The 27,545-nt window shown below is 36.9% G+C and overlaps 1 protein-coding gene across 6 annotated transcripts in view; it reads left to right on the top strand.

Annotated features, from left to right (window-relative positions):
- WDR89 (WD repeat domain 89) overlaps nt 1-25,277 on the top strand; it is a 37,103-nt gene extending 11,826 nt beyond the window's left edge. For 4 of the 6 annotated variants that reach the window (XM_063091272.1, XM_063091271.1, XM_063091273.1 and 1 more), the window contains exon 2: nt 23,495-25,277. In XM_063091272.1, coding sequence (XP_062947342.1) covers nt 23,526-24,686 — 1,161 coding nt within the window. In that variant the 5' untranslated portion in view covers nt 23,495-23,525 and the 3' untranslated portion in view covers nt 24,687-25,277. Of the gene's footprint in view, nt 1-5,362; nt 5,471-23,494 lie in introns of all 6 variants that reach the window. The other 2 variants (XM_063091270.1, XM_063091269.1) reach the window with 2 other exon arrangements.
- The last annotated feature ends 2,268 nt before the right edge of the window (nt 25,278-27,545 follow it).

Raw genomic sequence — 27,545 nt, 5'->3', positions numbered from 1 at the left:
CCAAATAAAGTTCTGATTCTTTAGTGTGGCATACAAGATACTGTAAGACGTGGCCCTGCCTTCTTCTCCAGCTTCATCTTCCTCCCCATCTAAGCTTACACATTAAGATCCAGCAATACCAAACTTTCTCTTCTTCCCTTGCCCTTTGCCTGTCTGTCTCTCCTCATATCCAGCATATTCAAAATTCAATGACCAGACCTTTCTGACAAAGCCAGAGAGTTCATGAATGAGATGTTATGGCTATTGAAGACCCTGAATGCTATACCAAGAAATTTAAACTACTCTGAAAGGAGAAAGGACCCACTGATTGTCAGATGTCGCTATCATTCATGGGAACTGGGAGCATAGATTGAAAAGAGAAACTAATGAAGTAAATTTTCAGTAATCTGAATTTGTAATTCTGGCAGCACATCCAGGTGGAGATATATAGCAGGCGTTCAACAGTGTGAGACTAGAGCTTGAGAAAGAGATTAAGTTTAGAGATAAAGATCTGGTAGTGGCAACTGCAGCCTTTCTATCTGGCATATGTAAAATTAATGTTTCAAAATGGGAAGAGAGAAATTCTCTACTTAAACTATTAACCCTTAAGGGCAGAACCAAGTTCTGGTTATCACTGACTCTACAGCACCTAGAAAAGTGCCTAATACTAATGTTTATTATTAAACACTCTGCTAGGCTTGGGTTGCCGTGGGATTCAAGGAGAAGGGAAGCACAGAGAACCCAAGAAAGTGATAAAGGAGTGAACATTTTAGGATCAGGGATGGAGAGACAAGACTTGAGACTGATAGGAATTCATTCGTCAGGTCTTTATACAAACATCCTTTTTTTAATTTTTAAAAAATATTCCTTGATTTTTTTTTTTTAAGGTTGGCACCAAGTTGTTATGGTCACAGTGATTTGCATTACTCACTCTTTAAATTAAGTCGCCTCCCCAAATACTACATTTTGGGGGTCTCTCCTAGCCACGTTATTATCTAAAAGAGTAGCTTCTTAGCCCCATCTCATCCCTTCTTCTGTAAACTCTTTTTTTTCTTCATAGAGCTTGCCATGCTTGATGTTGTATATTTGTTTATAGCCAGGTTAAGTGATAAATGAATGAATGTTGTACCCTTAGAATAACGGTAAGCTCTGCAAAACTGTTATAGCAAGAATACAGCCTTTCTTTGGTCTGCTGAAAATTCTCATCAAATATTTTTTCAGTAAAGTTATAAATTCTAAAAGTGAAACTTAATTTTTCTTAACTAATTTAGAAATTTAGTTTAAAAAGTTATTAAATTTTGAAGTCAGGACTGGCTGATTAGCTTAGTTGGTTAGAGCATGGTGTTGTAATACCAGTCCAGGTTCGGATCCCAGTACCAGCCAGCTGCCAAAAAAAACACAAAACAGCAACAGAAAATTAAATTTTGAAGTCAAATATCGAAGGAGGTATGACTGGGGTTTTATTCTAAAGGATTTGGTTATTTGGTGTATGAAAATTCATATTATTAGATATGATAGGACATTTTTAGCATAGTTGAAAAAGGTAGCACATCGTTCCTTGTTCATAAGGAAGATTTAATGAAGTTACATAGCAAAACCAAGCCATTCATCCATTCATTTATCCAACATACATGTACTGACCCCTTACTATGAAGACAGGGACAAGGAATATAGAGATGAAAGAGACAAGCCATTGCTTTCACAGAGCATGTGGTCTAGTAGGAACTAAAAGTTACTTCTGTGTATTTGTGTTAAAGGGTTTGCTTGATGCATGGCTGGGGCTGCAAGGGGAGAAAAAATTATATTGGTCTTTTTCTCTACGACCTAGAATTAGGAGTTTTCTCCTCTCTGCCGGGGAACTAGTACCCTAAATTAATCATTAATCATCATCAATAGCTTACTTTGCATATCCTTCCCATAAAACATATGGCTATGTATGTAGATATTTAAACTCTTTTATTCCCCCGTCCCTGGATATTTAAACTCTTTTAGATAAAAAACTTATGTCTACATAAAAACATGCACACAAATATTTACAACACCATGCTCTAACTGACTCTGCTAACCGGCCAGCCACTGGTACGGGGATCCAAACCTTGGTGTTACACCACCACGTCAAAAATATTTACAGCAGCTTTTTTTATGATTACCAAAAACTGGGAGCAATAAAGATGTCCTTCAGTGGGTGAATGGTTAAACTGTCATACATTGATACAAAGGAATTTAATTCAGTGATAAAAAGAAATGAGTTTTCGGGACAGAAAAAGATGTAGAGGAACCTTAAATACTTATTGCTTAGCAAAAGAAGCTGGTTGGAAAAGGATACATACTGTATGATTCCAACTATTTACATTCTGGAAAAGGCAAAACTGTGTAGATAGTAAAAAGATCAATGGCTGGCAAGGCTTCAGGGGATGGGAAGAGGAACGAGTAGTTAGCATGGATTTTTAGGGTGGTGAAACAATCCTATGATGGCAGATACATAACATGCATTTGTCAAAACCCATAGAACTATACAACATAAAAAGTGAACCCTAAGGTAAACTATGGATTTTAGTTCATTGCTCTTAAAAAGCTGCTTAATATTATATGGAAGTACTCAAATTCAACTATTTGCCAATGGATGGCTCCTCAGATTGTTAGGGTTTTTTTTTTATTACAATGCTACAATAAATGCCCTTTACAAATATCCTGACACACAGACACATATACATGCATTTAATTTTGGACAGATTCCTACACATGATATTGTTGGATTCAAGGATATATACATTTCTAATTTTATCATATAACACCAGAATACTTGCCAAAAGTTTTAATAATTTATACCTCTGTATTAGTCCATTCCTATTGCTTATAACAAAATACATGGAACTGGGTAATTTGTAAGAAAACAAAATTTATTGCTTTCATTTTCGGAGCTGGGAAGTGTAAAGTCCAGGGAACACATCTAGTGAAGGCCTTGTCCTGGTGGTGACTACAGCAACTTAGGGTATCACATGGTGAATATGATGGAGCAGAGAGTGAGAACTTCTCACGTGCTCTTCTTTTAAAGCCCTCAGAACCATGCTTACAATAACCATTAAACCATCAACTTAATCACCTTGTTAAGGCCTCACATTTCAATTACCATAAATGGATTTCCCACCGTCTTCATACTGTCACAGTGGGGAACAAGTCTCCAACACACTAAACTTTGGGGGGACACAATTCAATCCACTGCAGCCTCCAATTAGAATGTTTACAAATGTCCATTTCCTCACACCCCTGCCAGCATTGATGTTACCAAGATTTTTTATTTTTGCCAATTTGATAGGTGAAAAATGCCATCTTATTTTGTTTCCTCAACTGTTAGTAAGATTGAACATATTTTTATGTTTATTGTTCATTTAAACTTCCTTTTTGGGGCTGGCGGATTAGCTCTGTTGGTTAGAGTGCAGCTTTATGACACCAAGGTCATGGGTTCAAATCCCCATACCAACCAGCTGCAAAAAAAACCACTTCCCATTTTATGACTTACTGCTTCTTTTAGCTATTATTCTCTGTTTGGATGAATTCTTTGCATATTAACCCTTTTCAATCATGTGTAATGAAAGTTTCCTTCCAATCTCTATTTTATTTCAAGTATATTTTCAATATACAAGGGTACTTCAAAAGATTCATGGAAAAATAGAATTAAAAGATAATATGAATCTTTTCATGAACTTTTTGAAGTGCCCTTGTATTTTACCTTATATGATGTAGTAGATTGAATTATGTCCCCCCAAAACTCACTGAAGCTTGAATTGTGTCCCCCAAGTTTTATGTATTAGAAACTCGGCCCCCACTGTGACTGTTAAGAGGGTGGGAAATCCTATTATGGTAACTGAAAGGTGGGGCCTTGAAGAGGTGATTAGATTGTAGGACCATGCCATAGTGAATGAATTAAAAATGGTGGTCAGGGGCATGGTTCTGAGGGCTTTAAAAGAAGAGGAGAGTCTGTCTTTCTCAGCTCTCTGTGCTTCCACCATCTTGCAATGTGAGACCTCTGGGTCACTGTCATCACCACCAGATGGACTTTGACTTCCCAGCCTCAGAAACTGTAAGCATTAAATTTCATTTTCTTATCAATTACCCAGTTCCAGGTATTTTGTTATAAGCAACAGAAACAGACTAATGCATATCAGTTAAATGCTTCTGTGTAATCAGATCTCTAACTTTTTTCCTTTATGGCATCTGTGTTTCTAGTTTTACTTTAAAAGTACTCTTCTACTCCAAGATTATATTTTCTGCTTGTTTTGTGTGTGTTTAAAATGTGGATTTTTCACATTTCCTACTATGAGCAATTAGAAAAAGCAGCAATTATTACTTATTTTTACTTCTTCTTCTTTTTTTTTTTTTTAAAGATGACCGGTAAGGGGATCTCAACCCTTGGCTTGGAGTTGTCAGCACCACGCTCAGCCAGTGAGCAAACCGGCCATCCCTATACAGGATCTGAACCCGTGGCCTTGGTGTTATCAGCACCGCACTCTACCGAGTGAGCCACCGGCCGGCCCTTTACTTCTTTATTAAAGTATAGTATACCTACTATAAGGTCTACAAATCTAGGGTACAGCACAATGAACTTTTACAAACTGAACACATCTATTTTTTTTTTGGTCGTTTTTGTGACTGGTAAGGGGATTGCAACCCTGGCTTGGTGTCGCCCGCACCGCACTCAGCCAGTGAGCGCACCGGCCATCCCTATATAGGATCCGAACCTGTGGCAGGAGCGCAGCTGCACTCCCAACGCCGCACTCTCCCGAGTGAGCCACAGGGTCGGCCCTGAACACATCTATTACACCACCAATCAGATCATTATGAGCACCCCATAAGCCTCTCGAGTGTCCCCTCCTAGTCATCCCCACCAAAGATAACCACAATTCTAACTTCTATCACCATTCATTAGTTTTGCCTATGTCTTCTTAAGTTTTGTTGGCCTTTGGGGATGGGAGGTCAACTTTGTTGAAGTATAATTTATACTCAGTAAACTTTATCCTTTTTAAGTTTACAGTTTGATGAGTTGATGTGTCTTTGTATATGTGTGTACATACACACAGTTGTGTAACCACCACCCCAGTTAAGATATAGAACATTTCCATCTCCCTAAAAAGTTTTCTTATGCCCCTTAGCAGTTAGTGCCCTCCCACAACCTCAGCCCTAGCAACCACTGATTTGATTTCAGCCCCTATCATTTTGCTTTTTCCAGAATGTTATATAAATGGAATCATATAGTATGTACCCTTTTATGTTGCGTGTATCACTGGTTTGTTCCTTTCTTATTGCTTAGTCAGATTCCATTATATGAATATACCATAGTTTGTTTTTCCATTCAACAGATGACAGATATTTTTATTGTTTCCAGGTATTTGGTGGTTATGAATAAAGTTGTGATGAGCATTTTTATACAGGTCTTTGTGTGGACATATATTTTCATTTTTCTTGAGTGAATACCTAAAAGTGGGATTGCTGGGTAAGTGTATATTTAACCTTATAAGAAACTAACAAACTGCCTAACAAAGTGGCTGTACCATTTTACTATCAATGGCTGAAAGTTCCTGTTGCTTTGCATTTGATTTTTCGGGCAGCTGCCCTGTAAAGGGTTCTGAATCCTTGATCTTGGTCTTATAACAAACACAGTGCTTTACATTCTTGCCAGCAATTGGCATTATCAGTGCTTTTTAATTGCAGACAGTTTACTAGATGTATAGTAGTATCTCATTATGGTTTTGATTTGGATATCCCTAATGACTAATGATGTTGAACTTCTTTTCATGTGCTTATTTGACATCCATATACTTTCTTTGGTGAAGTGTTTGTTCAGATGTTTTGCCATTTTTAATTGGATTATCTTATTATTGGGTTGTAAGGTTTCATTATATGTTCTGGATATAAGATCTTTATTAGATATGTGTTTTGCAAATATGTTCTCCCAATCTGTGGTTTGCCTTTTTGATTTCACAACTGTTTTTCAAAAAGCAGGAATTTTAAATTTTAAGTAAGTCACAGTTTTCTTTTTTGTGCTTTTTGTATTGTAAGATATCTTTGCCTAACCAGAGGTAATAGATTTCTTTTTTTTATTTCCTAGAAGTTTCATGGTTCTGGCTCTTACATTTAGGTGTATGATCCATTTTGAATTAATATTCCTTATTCTGACTTCTCCTTTGTCTGATATTAATAAGCCACTGCAGATTTCTTTTTATTAGTATTCGCATGTAATATCTTTTTATATGAATTTACTTTTAACCTACCTATGGCTTTATATTTAAAATCAGTTTATTTTTATTTATTTATTTTTTTTAAAGATGACTGGTAAGGGGATCTTAACCCTTGACTTGGTGTTGTCAGCACCACGCTTACCCAGTGAGCGAAATGGCCATCCCTATATGGGATCCGAACCTGTGGCCTTGGTGTTATCAGCACCACACTCTCCTGAGTGAGCCACAGGCCATCCCTAAAATAGGTTTTTTAAAGACAACATATGGTTGGGTCTTATGTCTCCCTCCCCACCACCCACAATCTGACAATCTCTGCCTTTCAATTGAGGTTTTCAGACCATTTATATTTAATGTAATTATTGATATGGTTGGATTTAAATCTACCATTTGCTAGTTGTTTCTGAATTTTCTATTTTTCTCATCAGTTCTTTGTTCCTTTTTTCTTAATTTTCCTGCCTTCTTTTGGAGTGAGCTTTTTTAAATGATTCCATTTTATCTCCACTATTGGTTTGTTAATTTTGACTTAATTTTTTTAGTGGTTGGTCTAGGGTTTACAGTATACTTCTTTAACTTGTTAAAGTCTACCTTCAAATAATATGATACCATTTTATGTTGTGAGAACTTTTCAACATTATCCTTCCATTTCCTCCCATCCTCTTATTGTTATTGTCATCCATTTTACTTTTGCATATGTTGTAAATCTCTAAATATGTTATTAGTTTTATGTAGTCAATTATCTTTTAAGAAAATTTTAAAAAGAAATGAAGTCTTATATTTACTCTCATTTTTACCATTTCCAGTGTCCTTATTTCTTTGTGTCAATCCAGATTTCCACCTGGTATCAATCTTCTTCTGTCTAAATAACTTTCTTTAACATTTCTTGTTTTGCAGATCTGCTGGCAGTGAATCTTCTCAGCTTTTGTTTGTCCATTAATTTTTATTTTATCATCTTTTGTTTTTTTTTTTTTTTTTTTGGTGGCTGGCTGGCAGGGAGATCTGAACCTATGACATTGGTGTTATAAGGCTGTGCTCTAACAAACTGAGTAAACTGGCCAGCCTTATCCTCTTTTTTGAAAGGTGTTTTTGCTGGGTATAGAGCTTTGTGTTGACAGGTTTTTCTCTCCTTTCAATGCTTTAAAAGTGTCCTTCCTTTGTCCTCTGGCTTGCATAGTTTATGATGAGAAGTCTGTAATAATTATCGCTCTTCTGACTATAATGCTTCTATTTTTCTCTGCCTTCAAGATTTTCTCTTTATCTTTGGTTTTCACAAGTTTCACAGTGCATCAGGGTGTGCACCTGTGTTTATCTTGAGCTGCTTGGATCTGTGGTTTGTTGTCTGTTTCTAATTTTAGGGAATTCTTGGCCATTATCTCTTAAATATTTCTTTAGTCTTTTCTTTCTTCTTCTTTTGGCACTCTAAGTACGTGTATGTTAGAATGTTTGATGTTATCCCACAGCTCTTGGATGCTCTGTTGTGTATTTTGTCCCCCCTACCACACATACTTGTTTTTCTTTTGGTGTTTCAGTTTGGATACTTTTTGTTGCCTTATCTTTAAGTTCACTGTTGTTCCTTCAGTTGTTTTAAGTCTACTGACAAGCCCTTTGAAATAACTATTTGTCTTTTTTTAAAAAATTTTTATTGAATTGTAATTGATTATACATATTTTGGGGGGTTCAACATTGAGATATATTGATCAAATCAATATCACTAGCATACATATTGTTACAAATCATACTTATTCTTTATGCCCCTTGTCCAATGTCTCCTCATCTCCCTCTGCCTCCCCCATATCCCCTCTGATTACCCTAGATTTCTTCTCTCCTTCTGAAAGAGTAATGGTTACTCTGTTGATTTGTTGCCTAGATGATCTGTCCAATGCTCAGAGGTGTGTTCAGGTCCCCCAATATTATTGTGGAGCAGATTCTTCTTCTGTCGCTCTGGAATGGGCTTTGTGGAGAGAGACAGCCTCTTCTTTTCTTTGGTCTATGCTGGTGACTCTTCTTGTGTCAGTGCACTCCAGTGGCTGGGGGACCATCTGCATGGTGGTTGTGGCATCTAGCTGCTTTCGCGGCAGCCATGGTTATTGTGATGGCTGTAGTGGGTCACCCACATGGAGATGGTGTTTTTGGCATGTTCCTTACCTAGTTGGAGGTGGTGATGGCAGTGTGCCTGGTTGTGGGAGGAGGTCTGGTCCACAGATCCATGCCTCAGGACCCCAGGTGGGCCCCGTGGTGCTAGTGGTGTGCCTGGTTGTGGAAGGAGGGTCTGGTCACTGGCTCAAGGCCTCACGACCCTGGGTGGTCCCTGTGGTGCTGGCAGTGTGCCTGGTTGTGGGAGGAGGGTACAGTCCCTGGATCCATGCCTCAGCACCCTGGGTGGGCCCCATGGCATTGGACATGTGCCTGGTTGTGGGAGGAGGGTCCGGTCCCTGGATCCATGCCTCCGGACCCTGGGTGGGCCCTGTGGCCCTGACAGTATGCCTTGTTGTACCACGTTACTGGCTTGGTAGCCTAGGGGACTTTCGGTCCTTCTAGGTGTTATAAGTGTTCTTTGGTGAAATGAGACCTTTACTAATTAATATGAAACTTTGTCTCTAGTTGTGGGTACTCTTTTTTCTTTCAGTTCTGTGTTGGATTATTTGCTGTTCCCACTACTTAAACTCTGTGCTGGAACTAATTTGTTGTCCTTTGCTTACTTCCAAAGTCGGGGAACCTCCTGTGGGTACCAGTACTTGAGCTCTGTGGTTGAGCTAAATTGATGCTTTGCTGTTGATTCCCTGGGGAAGGCTTTTTGTGCAGCTCAGGTTTTAATGGTTGACATTATAGGACTCCAGGGTTTAGTGACATCCAATGTACCTGGGTTGTGTAGAGACACTGGTCTAGGCCTGAGTCTTTTTATCAAACTGCACCGAATGCAATTCTGTATTCTTGACCAGTCTCCTCTAAGTGGTCCTTAGCTGATTGGGGGGCAGATCAGCTGTCCTTGCTGTGTCCCAGTGTTCTCCTATTAGGCCCGTCTTTCCCACTGCCCATGCTGTAAACACTTCCCATGCGACAGACTGTATGCTGGTCCCTTGTGATGACTTACTGGCCTCTGAGTGGCTCCCTTTTTTCAGTTGTTGTGGCTCTTTGCTCCTATGTGGGTCCACAGGAACTCTATTTGTGTTCTTGCTGGCCTGGGGGCCACCAAGGCCCTCTTCTCTCCTGCCACTTCCATGCAACTTCATCTGAAGGGCACAGCTGTAGCTTTTGCTGGCTCCTGCTCCGTGTGCTCAGCAGCTCCAGCCTGGAAGTGGCCAGGGCTCAAAACGGTCGGAACAGTTTTTTCTTTCTCTCATTGTGGCTTCTCTGGCCTTCATGCACTCGGTAGGTCGCTCCTCCTCTTCCCCTGAGCTCTAGCGGCCCCAGCTTGGCTGTTATTGCTTTTTAATAGTTGTAAGTTAGTTGATTTGTGGGAGAGAGTAACTCTGGGGACCATCTTTTCAGCCATCTTGACCAGAAGTCCTGAGGAATCATTCTTGACAACACTCCTTACACCCCACCTGCAGAAAATTACCAGAAAATTCTGTTTGTTCCACTTTCATATTTGTGGCCTGTGTGCAGCCACTTATCATCATATCTCTTGCCCAGAATTTTGCACAAATCTTTTAACTCTTTCACTTTCACTCTTGCCCTAAGGTCTGTTCTCCAGGCAGCATCCAGATGAATCTGTTTCCAGTGTCTCTCACCAGCTGTCAACCGCAGTGACTTTCTTTCTCCCTTGAGAGTCAAATCTAAAGTTCTCACCATGGACTATAAAGCTCTCATCTGCCTCTACTACCTCTGTAACCTCATTTTCCACACCACTCCTTCATTCTCTTGCTCAGCTTTAGCTGCCGTGGCCACTTGCTATTTCTGTCTGCCTGGGAGGCTCACGCCACAGTACCTTGCTTCCTCATTTCATTCTGATCTCAGCTCAGTGTCACATCATGGGAGAAGCTTTCCTTAATGATTGAATCTAAAAGGCCTTATCTGCTTCATTTTTCTTGCCTTATCCTATATTATTTTAACTCTCATGACTGACCGTTTTTATTGTTTTAGTTAGTTGTGAGCCTACTGTCTTCCATGATGGTAGTGACTTTGTATTCTCTGCTGAATCCAGTATGTTCTAGGCCTGTCATGTCATAATTGCTTTTGAATTCCTGAATAGAGCAATTCTGTAGGACTTTTGAGTAGATTTAATGTTGTTGGAGCTTAACGATTTCTAACTGTAACATACATAATATTCAAGTAGCTGGCTGTATGACAATGTTAACATCATTCTTAAAGAGGGCATGGTTCTTTTTATTTTTCCTTATTTTATTTTATTTTTTGCAATTATTAAAGACAGCATTTGCATAATTTTTAAAAGCATCTTTTCAGAATTAGAATAAAAAGAAATAGTAAACATATAGTACCAATTCAAGAATTGGATTATTCTACATTGCTTCTAACTGTTCCAAATTAAGACATCTGGTGACTGGAGAAGTTTGGTTTCTCTGTTTGGTTAACCAGCTGGTTGTTCTGGAAAGGAAAAGGCAGATAATTGTTCAGGTAGAAAGAAGTTAGACATTTGTACACTTACTGGAAAGGGTGACTTTTGGATGGAATTACTTGAGAGACTGGACATCTTAGGATGTTATTGAGGAAAAATGTCTTTGTTTTTAAAAAGATGCTTTGAATGTTGTATCTGGAACCTGGGGTAATCTTGCACTGCCTGAGAAAATGTGTGTCATTCCCTCCCACCCCTCTCCTTTTTCCTTAGTAACAGATTCTTACACTTTAAAAATTGTGCTTTTCCTGAGAATTTTAGTGTATTTAATGCATGGGATGCCATATGTTGCTGCAGCCAGTATCTTGAACATTTTACGTGAATAAGAATAGCATATTCAGACTCACTAAGCAGGATTAATTTACAAAGACATTAAGTGTCAGTCATTAATGAATATGAAATTTAAAATTATATTGGAGTTGTAGCAGGTGTCAGTTTAGCATAACTTCCACTAAATATTCAGCACTTCTTTCCAATTTAAAACAAGTGGTTCTTTGGCAAATTGTTTTAAAGCCAATTCTGTGTTGGTTTAAAACATACACACTAATTTTTCTTAATTATCAATATTAACGTTTTCTGGGAAAGGTTCTGCTGAAGTTAAACCAATGTATGCTGTTTATCCCAAGGTATTCTTTCCTCTAGGACATACTGGTAATGCATATGGGCGATTGTTTCTATATTACTCTTCCCAGTTTTTCTGAAATGTTAATAACCACATTTCTGAGCTTGCCCTGTGCAGTTCTACTTCAGGTTAGCTGACATTAGAGATGCTTGATAAATAATGTACCTCTTTAATGTCCAGTATAGAGTTGTTATGGCTACGCCTAGATTTTTCAGGGTTTTTTTGTGTGCTTTTTTTTTGGTGGCTGGCCATTCTGGGGATCTGAACTTGATTTTTCAGGTTTGCTATTGGTTTCACCACTGGAGCATGACATTAGCAGCTACAGCTTCCAGATGCTCTGCTAATATTCCCCCTTTAAAAAAAAAATAGTATGCTATATGCTTACATAGAAGCAACATAGTATACACCTATTTTTAAAAAGTATGATATATGCTTACTACCAAGGCAGTATCGTATAGGAATTAATAGCATGTTCTCTGGAACAGAATGCTTAAGTTCAGAAACCTGATTTACTGTATATTAGCTGTGCTTTTCTCATCAGTGAAATGGACATAATTGTACTTATGAGGTTGTTATGAGATTGTCATCATCATTAAAAATTTCAGCAATATAGAAAAGAAATAGAAGGCTCCACCACTTACCTTCTCCCTGCCTCCACTCCAGGTACTTTGAAAATACATTTTACAAATATTATCCTAGAGACCTTTCTGCTCAAGTATACAGATAGGAAGGACAGAGGTAAGAATGAGTGGAAATAATTTTATTAAAGTGTGATAGTATGTTTTACATTTTCTCTAAGTTGTATTACATTTAGTTTAACTTGGATTTAATACACACCAAAAAAATTAATGAAATGGAATGTTGAAATATAGATATTAGTACAAGAGATTCTGGTTCTTGAAAATTCACTTTGAGTTTCAAAGATGAACAACATTAAGTTGTCGGAATCATGATGTTTTGGGGTTTTAAAAACTACATGTTTTAGTTATATACACAGCTGATTGACTGATGCTGTCAAATGTAGGTTTTGCTGGTCAGCAGATAGCCTTTTGTATGGTGAGTGGAGGACCCCGACTCCTTTTATTTTATGGCTCTATCATCCTGTAGGGCCTCATAGTTCTTGCATCTACCCAGCAAATTGGTGAAGTGAAGGTGGAGAAGACACATTATCTCCAGATCACCTTGTGTAGATATGACGTGCATCATTTCCACTGGCAAAAACTAGTCACATGCTGGGTCTGAGGCAGTCAGCCCTTGCTGGGGGACCTGGACTCCGTTCTCTCTTTTGAGATCCCAGTAAATGTCCTGTACCCAGTTGCATTCCACCAAGTCCCAGGTATATCCTACTTCTATAGGCCACTTCTTATTTCCCAAACTTAGCCTGGAGACCTTAAAAAAAATGGTAAGCCTTAGCAGCCTCCATGCCTTTGCTGAGTTTCTGCAGTAGTAAGTAGGAGTGTTTACTTCAGAGAGTTTTTCTGAGCTTGCCTACCTACCCCCTCAGTTGGCTTCTGTCCAAATTTGGGAGCACTAGTGAGAATTCTCAAGATTTTATTTTTACCTTTCCCCAGTAATGCTTTGAGTAAGGGGATATTGGCGTGAGGGAAGAGATTCCTTTGGACTCTGCTATATAATTTTCAATTTATAATGAAGATAGATTAGGGAGGTGGCTAGGGCAGACCTTGTTGGTATAGTCCTGATTGGCCTGCCAGAGCCATATCAGGTCTGGAATTGAGATTGACTGAAGGGCTTTTCTGCATACGGACATAACTAGCATGTATGTACCTGAAATCCTTTTCTGTCTAGAACCTACAAACATCCATGAGAGGTATCAAGGGATATTGTTTTAAATGCTTTTTATTTTGGAATGTTAGGTTTACAGAGAAGTTACGAAGATGGTAGAGTTCCTGTATACTCCTCACCTAGCTTACCTGATGTTAACATAATGATGGTACATTTGTCAAAACTAAGAATTAACACTGGTGTAATACTGTTAACTAAATGACAGAGTTCACCAGTTTTTCCTCTAACGTCCTTTTTCTGCTCCAGGACCTAATCAAGGACGTTGCATTTAGTCATCACATCTCCTTTGTCTCCCCCAAAGTGTGACAGTTTCTCAGTCTTTCCTTGTTTTTCATGACCTAAAAACTTTTGAAGAGTACAGACCAAGTATTTGTAGATTGTCCCTCAATTTGGGTTTGTCTGATGTTTTCTCATGATTAGACTGGTGATTGGGTTTTGGGAGAAGAATACCTCAAAGATCAAGTATATTTCTCATCACATCACACCAGGAGGCACAATATAGCAACATGACTTATCACTGATGATATTACCCTTGGTCAGCTGGTCACAGTGATGTCTTCCAGATTTTCCACAGAGAAGTTGCTATCTTACCGTTTTCATACTCCATTCTTTGGAAGCAAGTAACAAGTCCAGCCTACACTCTAGGGAAGGAGAATTAAGCTCTACTTCCTGGAGGGAGTATAGTTACATATATTATTTAGAATTCTTCTTTAAGAAATATTTGCCCCTTCTCCATTATTTATTTACTAATTTATTTTTACCAGTATGGGCTCATGGATATTTATTTTACTCTTTGGGTTGTAATCCAATATTATTATTTTTTTAGTGCAAGTTGTTCTAGATTTGCTAATGAGAAATCTTGACTCCTGTGTCTTTTTTTTTCTTTTCTTGTAAGCCCTTCTTTCTCCGTAGAACTCAAAGGGCATTTTTAATAGGTTAAATTCTAAGCCTTTCTGATTGGTACCTACGTAAAAGTTAAGAATCTTGGGGGAGTTAACTGAGAACTTTGGGCAGTGAAACTCCATCATCTTTTAAAACATGTTGAAGGTCATATGCTCTTTAGAGGTATATTTTTCATTGTAAAATAAAAAATAAAATCTAAAAAAGAAAGCACCAACTCAGTTTGGTATATCAATAATTTATTCAGAATTGAGAGTTATTTGATATTTGTGTTCATGAAATTTTGCATGTTGATTCATTTTGTTAAAAATAGCTGTTCAGGGCCGAGCCCGTGGCGCACTTGGTAGAGTGCTGCGCTGGCAGCGCGGCGACGCTCCTGCCGCGGGTTCGGATCCTATATAGGACTGACCGGTGCACTCACTGGCTGAGTGCCAGTCACGAAAAAACGACAAAAAAAAAAAAAAAAAAAATAGCTGTTCATATAAAAGTAACTAAGATTGCTTACATTTTTTAACAGTTGTAAGAAAAGTAGTTTTTGAAATGTGAAATTAATTTAAATGAATAAGGCAAGTTAAATGAAAATTAGAAAGAAAGGAAATTAATATTTGTTGCTTATTTTCTTTATCCCCAGAATTGTGTCCTCCACATGCTTCTGCTTTGTGTTCCTGTATTAACCTGTGATTACCTTTGTCCTGGTGTCTATCACACTATATTGTAATTGTTTACTTGTCTGTCTCCCAAGTTCTTGAAGACAGCAAGCATGTTTTTCACCCAAATCTCCAGGACTTAGCATAGTACTTGGCCATAATGGACGCTTAGTGTTGAGTGCATCAGTTTTCATCCGCATTTTAAAAATGAGGAAACTGAGACTTAGAGAGTTTAGATAATAAGTACCAGGATGACTTTTGCTAGTTTGTGGTAGAATGGGGTTTGAAATTAAGGTTTTTACTTTTTAAACCTATTTCTTTTTTTTTTTTTAATCATACTACACTGGCAGGATTTGTTAAGCTAAAAATACTTCATGGCAATATTTTCATTAAACTCCAAATTGACGATCTCTGAAAGTATTTTTAAGAAACTGGTAACATTTATTGTCTCCTAGGAGAGGAAAGGGACTTGAGGACAGAAACATTCCAAGACAGTAGTTTTAGAACCTTTTGGATTTTGAACCATGTGACTATATTAGATATTTGAAAATATAAATGTTATTAAAACATTTAGAAACTTACCAGCTGGAGTTCTATATTGTTTTCTTTTTTAAAATATTGTATCATTTCAGTGGTTTTTAAAAAAAAATTTTGTTGATGTTAGAATCAGGGATCCTACCATAAATACTAAGCATAGATTTTTATAAAGAGTCTTCTGAGGGTTCCTCTGTATATCTCATTTTTCTTTTATTTTTGAATAAATACATAGGGGAAAAGGGGAAGAAAACGAAAGCTCAGTGTTCCTCTTTTTAATATGAATGAAAATTGATTTTTAAAATTACGTTCTTTAAATCTTTCTTTGTAGGGGTTTCTTATATTAGGTCAGTACTTGATGATATGCCCAAGACTTTGATTATTTCTTATTAGTTAGGGTGGTTCTGACTACATTGGCAAAAACTCTGCTGCAAACTCACTTAATCAGGAAGTGCTGGATCTCATAAACATGGTGTAAAAGTTCTTTAGTTGGCTTGGTTCCTCTTTAGAGTTAGTGTTCCACATCTGGACAACTTGTAGTTGGGAGGGGATGCATGCACAGACTGGCAAAAATATAAGGTTTTTGAACCAATTACTAGGTAAAAGGAATGGGACTTCTCTGATAAATTTAAACTAATTAGGATTGGCTCCTGGACCTGGAGTCAAGTCCTGAAATCAATCACATTGATGCCATATTGGGGGGGGGGAGGAATTTGAGGAGTTCCATTATTCTGTCCATTTGGATTTCCTAATTGCCCTTCAAATAAAATATGATCTATAACTGACCTCTGTGTCCCTAATAATAACTTTTGGGAATATAATTATGCTGAATGATGGGTATATAAGAGGTTTTTTTTGGCTATTCCTACTTCATACAAATTACACAATAAAAAGCTTTTTAAAAGAAGAAAAAGTGGGACACAAGAACAGTAAAAAGTAAAGGATCATTCCTTATTGTAATCTTTTTCTAGGTTGGTGTATATTTTTTTCAATTGTACTGTTCCTTTCTTTCTCCTCTGCTAATATGTAGAATTAACATGTAATTCCTTCTTCTCTCACAGCCTAATAGGCATATTCCTTAAGTAAAGACAGGAAGTATTTACACAGATGAGCAATAGCATGAACACAAGTTCAAAGGTTTTGAAGTAACAACTTGAATTTCAAACCAAGCTCCCTCATCTCATAGGGTTAAATGATTAGGATTAAAAAACTGGACATTAAGTTTCTAGGACATAACTTAGCATTTATTGATCTGCAATTATGGTTATTTTCTTATCTCTGAGCCTCAATTATTGAAGCCCAATTTAATAGATGTGGTAGCATTATTGTAGTTAAATTATTGGTGTGGATTGCCAAGTTATTAAATCCTGTTCCTGAATGACCTCTCCTATTGAGCTTCCCTCTACATTTGGGACATTTGCTAGACATTTGCATTTCACAGTCGTCGTAGCTAGTTCATTAGAGTCAACAGGCAATAGTGAGTTCCACCTGTGGGAGTTAGGATTTTCTGACCCACATCTGGTAAATTGTCTCAAAAGAAAATTAGTTATCCAACGTATACTTCAAATGCAATTGTTACTCTTCAGTATTAAAAAGTATAATAGTATATAATGCTAATGCTGTCCAGTCTTTCGATTATGATGAATATTTATACCGGAAAAATAGAAATACATCTATTTCTGAGGATAACGTTCATTTATATCTCATATAAAAATAATGTGCAGAGGACTTTTAGTATAGTACCTTTTGTAATCAATAGTTTCTAAATAGGTGTAAAATGTATGTTATTTTCTTTTAATACTTTTTTTTTGCCCTTGTTTAAATTAAAACAAACTTCCTCTTCTTTATGGAATTATTTTAAATAGGCTCTCATTCATATTTCATATTCAAACTGAGCCAATCGAGGAATAAGCAATACCCAGTTGCAGCTAGACGTGTTTAAGATGTACTTTATATACAGGAAAAGCATTTTATTTTAATAGGAAATAAAATGATACAACATTTGATTGATAAAAATAACAAATTTTATTAAGGCAGAAGCTGCAAGAGTTCATTCTTCTATTTAGCGATTTTGTCCTTAAGTAGTCAACTCCCAATTAGCTAAGAATGCATATTCGGATCAGAGATTAGTCAGCATTTCCCATCTAATGTGTTGGAGGATGGCAGTTTATCAGGAAGTTAATATCTGACCCCACTTGAAGCTTACTGCAAGGTGTTCATTGGGGTGCTTCTCTAGACATCTTCCAGCTACTGCATTATATTCAGACATGAGAATTCTGTACCCCAGTAAAAAACACAACAGTAGTGATGGCTCAGTGCCAGGCACTGCAGGGTTTCTGCTATTTCTTGATCAAACTAGGTGGCTCTTTGAAGGAATTGAGGGTTAAGATGAGACATTAGCTATTGTTCTGCCTCCTTCCTAGAACTGTTAGGTTCATAATTAATTTGGTTATGGTTGCTTGCTCCATCCTCTAACTCAAGGACAAGGAATTTTTTTTAATGAAGAAAAATTATTTTTAGCCAAGCAAACTATCATAGCTTTGTACTTTACTAAACTTTTCCTTTATCTGGACCTTTTCTCCTTGTCTCATCTCCGTGTTAGGAAAGGTAAAGACTGCAGTGTTTCACCTGTGTATGATTGAAAAGGTAGCGGCAGTCATTCCCCTTTCCATTATCCATTCCTTTCTCTACTGTTCTCTTTTTGCTTATCTGCATTTCTCTTCTATCCTCCCTACTCTTTGCTTTAGAGCTCTTTTCTGTCCCTCTCTTCTCATGCCTTTGTGTGTATGCATATAGATATATAGACATAGATATATTGATAAGAGAAATGCTTGCTCACATCCTCAGCTCTTACCATAATATTCCTTAGCTTGTTGAGCTCTAGAATGCTAAGCATTTTTTTATGCATCTAACCGAAATAAAGAAAAGATAAAAATATGCTTAATCTTATTTACTCTCTTCATATATTTTTGCTAGGTTGGACCATATGAAACTGTCATTATTATTTTGATCTACAAAAATAGATTTAACCTAATATTTCCCTAAGCAGTCTGCAGCCCCAAATTAGGATTTAGAGATTGATTAGATGAGAAGCATGAGTAGGAGAATTAGATCTTTCAGAGGATTTCTAGCTTGGATAACCAGGTAGATTAGGGTATCATCGTTATGACACCAATACCTTGACCAAACAGAGAAAATTGAGAAGTAGAAGTCTTTTTTTTTTTTTAAGGGGAAGGCTTTGGGAGGAGGGGAACATGAATCATTAGTTTTATTTTGAGTTATGGTGGGACACATCCAAGGCCAATAGACAATTGAAAATGTGGATTGTAAATAGAGAGATGTGATCATTGGCCAATAGGTGGCACTTGAAAACATGAATGTGAATGAGGTAATCCTATGAGAGTGTGAAGTGAGAAGATAAGAGACCCTACTGCTTTTCTTGAGAACTGGGAAGTAGATTGCACAAAGAAAACTCAGATTGGGGTAACTTATACATGGAAGTAAGAATGAATTCATCAATCTGGAATGATTCATTGGTGTGTAAAATTAAGAATTATATAGCTTTAGAAGGTTGTATTTCAGATATTCACTTGTATATTAATGCTTTAAAATATAAGTTAAGGGGGCCGAGCCCATGGTGCACTCAGGAGAGTGTGGCGCTGGGAGCTCAGCAACGCTCCCGCTGCGGTTCAGATCCTATATAGGAATGGCCGGTGCACTCACTGGCTGAGTGCCAGTCACGAAAAAGACAAAAAAAAAAATATATATATATATATATATATATATATATATATATATATATATATATATATATATATATATATATATATATATATATATATATAAAGTTAAGGATTTTCACGTTTCTATGGATGAATATAAACTCAATAGCTTGAAAGTATTGTGGGCTATACCTAGTTTACCTCTAATATCTAACTTGTTTTCTTTCTTTTTTTTTTTTTGATGTGTACTGTTCTCGGTTTTGTTTTGGTTTTTGAAATATGCTGCATTTGAACTGCGCTGTGTGGATAGCCATTGACCAATACCATTGCTACAGTTCTGAAATGTTAATTTTGCTGTAGCATTCCATCTGGGGCCCACTTTGCCTGCCTCACCACTCCAATCCTCAGAATCCTTTGAATTAAAGCTTTGCAGGGGACTGTTCTTCCAGGCAGTAGAGAAGGGAAAGAATACAGTACTACTCCCTACTTGGGTGTAGCAGTGAGTAGTCCTTGTTCTGTAAATTATATTAGTTTAAAAGCCACGTTAAACTTTCTTATTGTTTAAAATTTGCATCAACCTGATCTCTCATATGCAAAGATGAATATGAAGGAGTAGTAAAAAACTCTCTCTCTCTTTTTTTTTTTTTTTTTTTTGGCAGCTGGCCAGTATGGGGATCTGAACCCTTGACCTTGAACTGTTTCTTTTCTAACTTCATAGGTTATAAAAGTTCAGTTTGAATAGTTTGAGAATAAGAAATTGTTTTCATCTGGAATTAAAAGGGTTTCTTCCCTGCAGCATCCAAGCAGTACATTTTTAAGTTAAATACACGTTTTAGGATATATTTGAGTAGCTTATGGTAAATTATGTTAAACAGTATTTTTCTTCACAGATATAAAATCTTTCTCAGTTTTCTTTTTATGCTTTATTTAAAGTACTATTTTAAAGAATGCCATTATTTTACCAGTTTCCATGAGCAGAGGTCCCCCTGCAAACATGCAGATACATGCAATATTCTTTTAGGTTTATTCTGTTTTTTCTAGAACTCTTAAGCTCTTAATGCATGAAAATTGAATCAATTATGCATTCACTTATTTAACAACCATTTATTGATAACAAATAAGAGTCAGACAATCAGTTCAACAATAAATAGGATTTTTCAAAAATTATATTGATTGGAAAGAGCAAATTGCAAGAAAGATACATATATATGTGATGCCATTTTTATTCTTAATCATAGGAGTGAAATTTTAGTTGTGTCTGTAACGTTTCATTTCTTTAAGAAAAACTTAAGCAAATATGGCAGAACGTTAATATCCGTTCAATCTGGACAGTATGTATTTGCATGTCTTATACTTTTTTCTACACCTCTGTGTACATTTGAAGTATTTCATAATTAAATATTTTTAATTTTTAAATTAATGAAATAGGCAATGTGATAGGGAATGACAGGAGATACTTTAGGTTGGTTGATGGGGAGAGTCTTTCTTGAGAGGTGACATATACTGAAACCTTAATAACAGGAAGGAGTTACTCATGCAAAAATACAGGGAAAGAATATTCCAGGCAGAGAAACAGCTATTGCTGGAGTCCTGAGGCAGGAGCAAGCATGGAATGTACAAGGAAAGAAGGCTATTTTAGTGTATGTGGTTGGAAAACCAACAGTTTACCACAAAGGATAATTGGCAAATGATCTTTTAGTCTCTGAATGCTTAAGTTGAAGGAAGCTCACCATGTTTAGACTTACCTAATTCTTCCACAGAATTTTTCCATGTAGTGCATAGAATGATGGAGTAATAATATCTAAAGGGTATAAAAGCTTGCTTGAAGGGTCTCTCAATGGCAAAGTCAGGACAGTTTGAGCATCAAAAAAAAACAAAGCTATCAATTATCACATACAGTTTTTAAAATCATAATTTCTTAGTGATGCTCAAAGAGAAATGGAGAAGCTCTTCTTTTTAGAAGAATACCAGATAAGGTAGAAAAAATGATAGAATTAGAAAGTGACTTTTGCAGATGCCAGTGTAATCATTGATTCAGGCAAGGATGAAAGGTTGTTGGAGAATAGGTTATTCAGTGTCAAAGTATCACTCCATGATTATTTACTAACTACATGGGAGGAACGTACCTTTAAGATGGAGAGGTCTGATAGTTATTGCTTCAGACATGTGACCAAACCTGGCATTATGTGCCTCCCTGATATGATGCAATAGGAAGTACTCATGGTCACCTAAATAGTATACCAGTCAAAAATGTGGAACTGGAATGTAGGACAACATTTGAGAGAACTGGCCTGTACATTTCAAAAAATTCATTTCATTTATAATAAAATATAAAAAGGTTAGGGAGGTGCTCTTATACTGAAGTATTTCGGAATGAAGCAATATTTTGTCTGCAACTAATCTTCAACATGGTTCATCAAGGAAACAATAGGGCTGGCTGGTTAGCTCAGTTGGAGTGCAGCCTTATAACACCAAGGTCACAGATTCAGATCCAGCCAGCCACCAAAAAAACAAAGAAGAAAATTGTGTGTGTGTATGTGTATAGAGACAGAAAACAAATGTGGCCAAGAAGTTAACAATTGGTGAACCTGGGAGGTGAAGGGCTATTGTGTGTGTGCATATGTGTTCATTGTACTATTCTTTCAGCTTTTTGGTAAGTTTTTAAATATTCAAAATTAAAAGTTGAGGGGAATGCTTATTCATGTTTTGAACCCAAATCCAACTTTTTAATATTTTGTACCCATTGGTTTAATTGTGCTGTTTAGAGCCACTCTGATAGATCCAAATTCTCCCTTATGTGTTGTTAGTGGTATTGGTAGTGGTAACATTGGTAATTTTTACGTAATGTCTATTGAATATGTACTATGATATGCCAGACATTATGTGGAATACTACATTCATTGTTTCAGTTAATCCTCCTACCAACTCTTGAATTAGTACTCATTTCTCCTTTTAAAGATGAAAAGACAGGGCCGGCCCGTGGCTCACTCGGGAGAGTGCGGTGCTGATAGCACCAAGGCCCTGGGTTCGGATCCCATGTACGGATGGCCGGTTCGCTCACTGGCTGAGCGTGGTGCTGCCAACACCAAGTCAAGGGTTGGGATCCCCTTACCGGTCATCTTTTTAAAAAAAAAAAAAGAAAAGACGGATGCTTGAAAAAGTATCACCAAAACAACAGAAAAAAACATTTTATCTTTAAAATGAAAATGTTGATTTGTGGGGCAGCCTAGAATATTCATTGGTAAAAAGCATAATAGAAACATTTATGATATACTGTAGTCACCAGGCATACATATTTTTCTGGACTTGAACTTGCTTTCTATACAACCTACCATGGAGAGGCAATCTAGTGTGGTTAAGAGCACAATCCCTGAAGCCAGAATGCCTAGGTTGAAATCCCAGTTCTACCATTGGTAGGCTGCTACTGCCTGAGAAGTACTTCTCCAGGATTCTATACTAGGGAACTCTATTGTATTAGTTTCCTATTGCTACTGTAACAAATTACTACAAACTTGGTAGCTTGAAACAACACAAGTTTATTATCTCATAGTTCTAGAGGACAGAAGTCCAAAATGGATGTCACTGGACTAAAATGCAGGACCGTATTTCTATTTGGAGGCTCTAGAGGAGAATGTTTCCTTTGCCTTTTCGTTTCTAGAGGTCATCTGCACTCCTTGGTTTATGATCCCCATCTTCAAAACCAGCGACGTTATGTCTCTCTGTGCCTTTCTTTTATTGTAACATTTCCCTCTGACTCTCTTCTTCTGCTTTCTTCTTCCACTTTTATTTTTATTTATTTTTCTGTGACTGGCCGGTACAGGGAGCCAAACCCATGATCTTGGGGGTTATAAGGCTATGCTGTAACCAACTGAGCTAACTGGCCAGCCCTTCCTCTTTCATTTTTAAAGATGCTTGTTATTACATTGGGTTTACCCAGGTAATGTAGGGTAATCTCCCTATTTTAAGGTCAGCCTTAAATTAGACTGATTAGCAGTCTTAATTCCATCTGCAACCTCAATTCATCCTTGTCATGTAACCTAACATATTCACAGATTCCAGGGATTTAATGTATGAACATCTTTGGGGGGACCTTTTTTTTTTTTTTTTTGCCTATACATCTGTGTTTAAATTCTAAAATTTGTAAGGCAGCTAGGTATTACTTACATGATTCCAAAGTAGAGATCCTGGCCAATGCTGAGGACTGTGAGTAGGACCAATAATTGAATTTGGGCTATAAGGAACTACTGAGTGGTATATGTACATGTTTTTTAATTCTTTTACTATCATAAAATATATATGGTAAGTTCTGTATTAAAGAATGATTGAATTAGAAGGCACTGAATTTTAGTTAAATCATGATAGGGATAGACGAGATTTTATTTCTGTTGTTTTGTGCCAGCCCTCAGAGGAAAATGTCCTTGATTTAACTGCCATTTAGAGAAGCTTTGAGTTTAATTTTAATTTTTTTATTTTTATTACAGAGTTTTACTACCTTTGGATGCTACTGTTGATATGGAGAAGATTGAGGAACAATTTGCTAATCTACATGTTGTTAAACGATCCTCAGGAACTAAAGAGCCCACTTATTTGCTTGGCATAGATACATCAAAGACTGTACAAGGAGAAAAAGGAAGCTTGGTTGCTGTTTTATGTTCTAATGAATCAATCAGAATATACGATAAAGAAAGGTTAAATGTACTACGAGAATTTAGTGGATATCCTGGACTTCTTAATGGAGTTAAATTTGCAAATTCCTGTGACAGTGTATACTCAGCATGTACTGATGGCACTGTAAAATGTTGGGATGCTCGATTAGCCAGTGAAAAACCTGTTCAGCTGTTCAAGGGTTACCCTTCCAATATTTTTATCAGTTTTGATATCAACTGTAATGATTATATCATTTGTGCTGGTACAGAAAAAGTGGACGATGATGCATTGTTGGTATTTTGGGATGCAAGAGTTAATTCTCAGGATTTGTCTACTGCTAAAGACCCACTTGGTGCATATTCAGAAACACATAGTGATGATATCACTCAAGTACGCTTCCATCCCAGCAATCCCAACATGGTGGTCTCAGGTTCAACTGATGGCCTGGTGAATGCATTTGATATTAGTGTTGATAATGAAGAAGATGCACTGATTACAACCTGTAACTCAGTTTCATCAGTAAGCTGTATTGGTTGGTCTGGGAAAGATTATAAACAGATTTACTGCATGACACACGATGAAGGATTTTGTTGGTGGGACCTTAATCACCTAGATACTGATGAACCAATTACACGTTTGAACATCCGGGATGTCAGAGAAATAATTAATGTGAAAGAAGGTATTTTGGATTATTTGATTGGTGGCCTGTATGATGAAAAGATGGACAGATTGTTTGTTATTGGAGGAACAAACACAGGAAGGATTCACTTAATGAACTGTACCACATCAGGATTGATACATGTGACCAGCCTTCAGGGAGGGCATGCTACTACAGTTCGTTCTTTCTGTTGGAATATGCAGGATGATTCTTTGCTGACTGGAGGAGAAGATGCACAGTTGTTACTTTGGAAACCTGGAGCTATAGAGAAGACCTTTACAAAGAAAGACAGTATGAAAATAGCATCCTCTGTGCACCAGCGAGTACGAGTTCACAGTAATGATTCTTATAAGAGAAAGAAAAAGTAGTGATATTACATTTGGGAGTTTACTTAGTAGGTTTTATAGTTTTAAGTAATTTTTTTTGTTTACTACCTGCAGTAGACATGTTTAAAATTTTAGGTAAAAACAAGCCAGTTTGCAAACAGTCCTGGAAAAATGTTGAGAATGGTTTATTTCAAGTCTTCATGTATTATAAAAAAATTTTAAAGCCAGGAGCATAAAAATCAGTGATTTAAAAAGAAAAAAAAAAATCAGCGAGTTAAGTATAATTACATTTCTCATTTTAAAACACATCTGTTGAATTAGTAAATGTTGGGTTTAAAGAAGTATCTCTGATTAGGACTTTTTAGAAGTAGACAGCTGGTAAAACTTAAAAGAGGTGGTTGGCTGTGTTTTTTTTAGCTCAGTTTTTTACATTTGAAATTATCTTCTTGTTGATAAGACCAAATCAGGCTATTTTCTTATTTGAGGAACTTCTATTTGGTCAATGCACCTTATATATTACATTGGAGTATTTAAATGTAAATATTCTGAATCTAAATAGAATTAAATTGTTTTAGAAATAAAGTGATAGGCATCTATCTATAATGAGATGAATATTTAGTAAATATTTGCATATACAATATTGTTAAATAGTAAACAGGTGTTTTGCTGATGAAAAGGAAATTATCTTGCTAAATTCATTTTGAGACTCAAAGTGAAATACAAAAATGAAAATATTTATAATGGAAGGATTTTTTATTTCAAAATATTCTTTTAATAATTTGTGATAAATTTGTGTGTTTTCTTTATAATTTTAAACTTGAAGTTTATTGCTATTTTTTTTTTCCACAAAACTTTTTGAGTTCTATTTTTTTCCTTGGGTTGGAAATTCATCTTGACATGCATGCATTTTAAAACAGTAATAGCGTCTTGAACTGTTTAGAGCAGACATTAGACAAGCACAAGGGGTTGAAAATTCCTGTTTAAAAAATGGGAGTTGCAGTGGGAAACTGAGAAGTCACACACATGTGGTGGGGTTATAGTTTATCCTGTTTCCCCAAAGGTTCAGTCTAAACTTCATTCGCATGTTTTGATTACAATGATCTGAACTGATGCTGGGGTGTGCTGAGCAGCACTGGACCTCCCCCAAAAGGTGGTTGGCTCCTACCTCCTCACAAAATGGCTCTGAGACAAGGGGCCCTGTAGAAGTTTCCTCCCCAGTCTCCTTCCTGGGATCTCAGCACAACCTGTTGTGGAACAGCTGATTCTCCTTTTCCTCTTGGGGGCAGTCGAACTAGGGCCATATCACTACCCCCTGCAGATTTGGGGACAGTTGTCTGATTGTGTTTTCCCTTTGATGACCCCTTCCCCACATTACTGCCAGGAAGGAGCGAGGTCTCTAGACTTGGTTGGAGCCACAAGTTTAAGGCCAGAGCTCTGAGAGTTGTTTAACCATACTGTCCCTTTTGGCCCCTAACACTTGAGTAGCTCAAATGCTGGAGTCCTGAAGTTTTTTCTCTCTCCCAACCTGAGTTGGTAAAACGACAACTGTGGGGTGGGATTGACTAGTGAGAAAAATCCTGGGTCTTTGGTCCACCTCTCCAGGATAGGCCCTGGCAGACTGTGAAGAGGAGAAAGTCACCAGGGTGGGAGTCTGGGGTCACATCCTAAGCACTACCAGGAGACCTGTTTGAGACCTAAAGCACAGGCAAGAGAAAAAAAGAGAAGGAGGGAGAGAGAGCAGAGGAAGAGCTGCCTGTGGTGGGAACTTAGAAAATGCCACTGAGAATTTTTAAATGTTTTTCGTTTGGTTTGGTTCGGTTTTTGGTGGCTGGCCAGTACCGGGATCCAAACCCTTGACTATGGTGTTATAGCACCATGCTTTAACCAACTGAGCTAACCGGCCAGCCCCCACTGCTAATTTTTTCATTCTTTTAAAGTTTTCTGTAAAGAATCTTAATACAAAGTTGATCTCTCTAAAGGTTTGGTATCTTTTCTTATACTTAAAATAAAAATGTCTTTTTATAGATATTAGAAATATTGTCATGAAAAACAAATGTTGCTTTAGAACCCTTTATACTTCTCTTTAAATGTTAACAGTGCCTTATCTTTGAGACTCTGACACTGGGGGAAATTTTATTTTTCTGTAGAACATTGCAGCTTACGTTTAGGCTCCAATCTAGCTTAACTCATCTGATGCTATAGGTAAGTCACTGTTTTTAACATGTTCAAAATATATAATTCTTATTTAGAGAAATTCAACTATTAGTTCTTGCTGTTAGCATAAACCTGAGGATAATTCTGGACTTCTCTCTTCCCTTTTCTCCTATCCAGTCATTCACCAAGTCTTGTGCCATTCTATCTCTTAAAATCTTTTAGCTGTCCAAATTTTGCCTTTGTACCCCACAACTACTGCCTTAGATATGACTTTCATCATTTCTCACTAGATTACAGACTTGATCTCTAATCTGCTTTAATTCATCCTTCCCACTACTTGTAGGCTGAACATTGAAAATACAAATCGGATGATGGGTAATGCTGCTTTAAATCTTTGGTACATTTTGATCTTTTGATGGAGCACTATGTAAATATTAAAATTATGTTTTTCAAGATTTTTAGGATATGAGATAATGCTGTGTTGTAAGTGGCAAAAACTGGTTAAAAAGATTTCTGGAGAAATTGCATTAATAAAACAACAGAAAATGAAACAGGAGTTATCAAAACAAAGTTTTTAAAAATTAAGAATATTTAAATCCAAAAAGTAATTAATAGGATTAGAAGATGCTGGAAAGAAAATTTTCCTGGAAGTAGAACTCAAAGAGAGAACGTGAGAGAAAAGATGAAAGTGACCAAAGATAAATATAGGGGTCTAGAAGCAGATTAACAGTTTTACACTTGATCTTA

This window comes from Cynocephalus volans, chromosome 3 (genome assembly GCF_027409185.1).
Source record: "Cynocephalus volans isolate mCynVol1 chromosome 3, mCynVol1.pri, whole genome shotgun sequence".
NCBI classification, from domain to species: domain Eukaryota; kingdom Metazoa; phylum Chordata; class Mammalia; order Dermoptera; family Cynocephalidae; genus Cynocephalus; species Cynocephalus volans.
The sequence above is the reverse complement of the archived record's forward strand: the minus strand, read 5'-3'. Positions and strand labels throughout refer to the sequence as shown.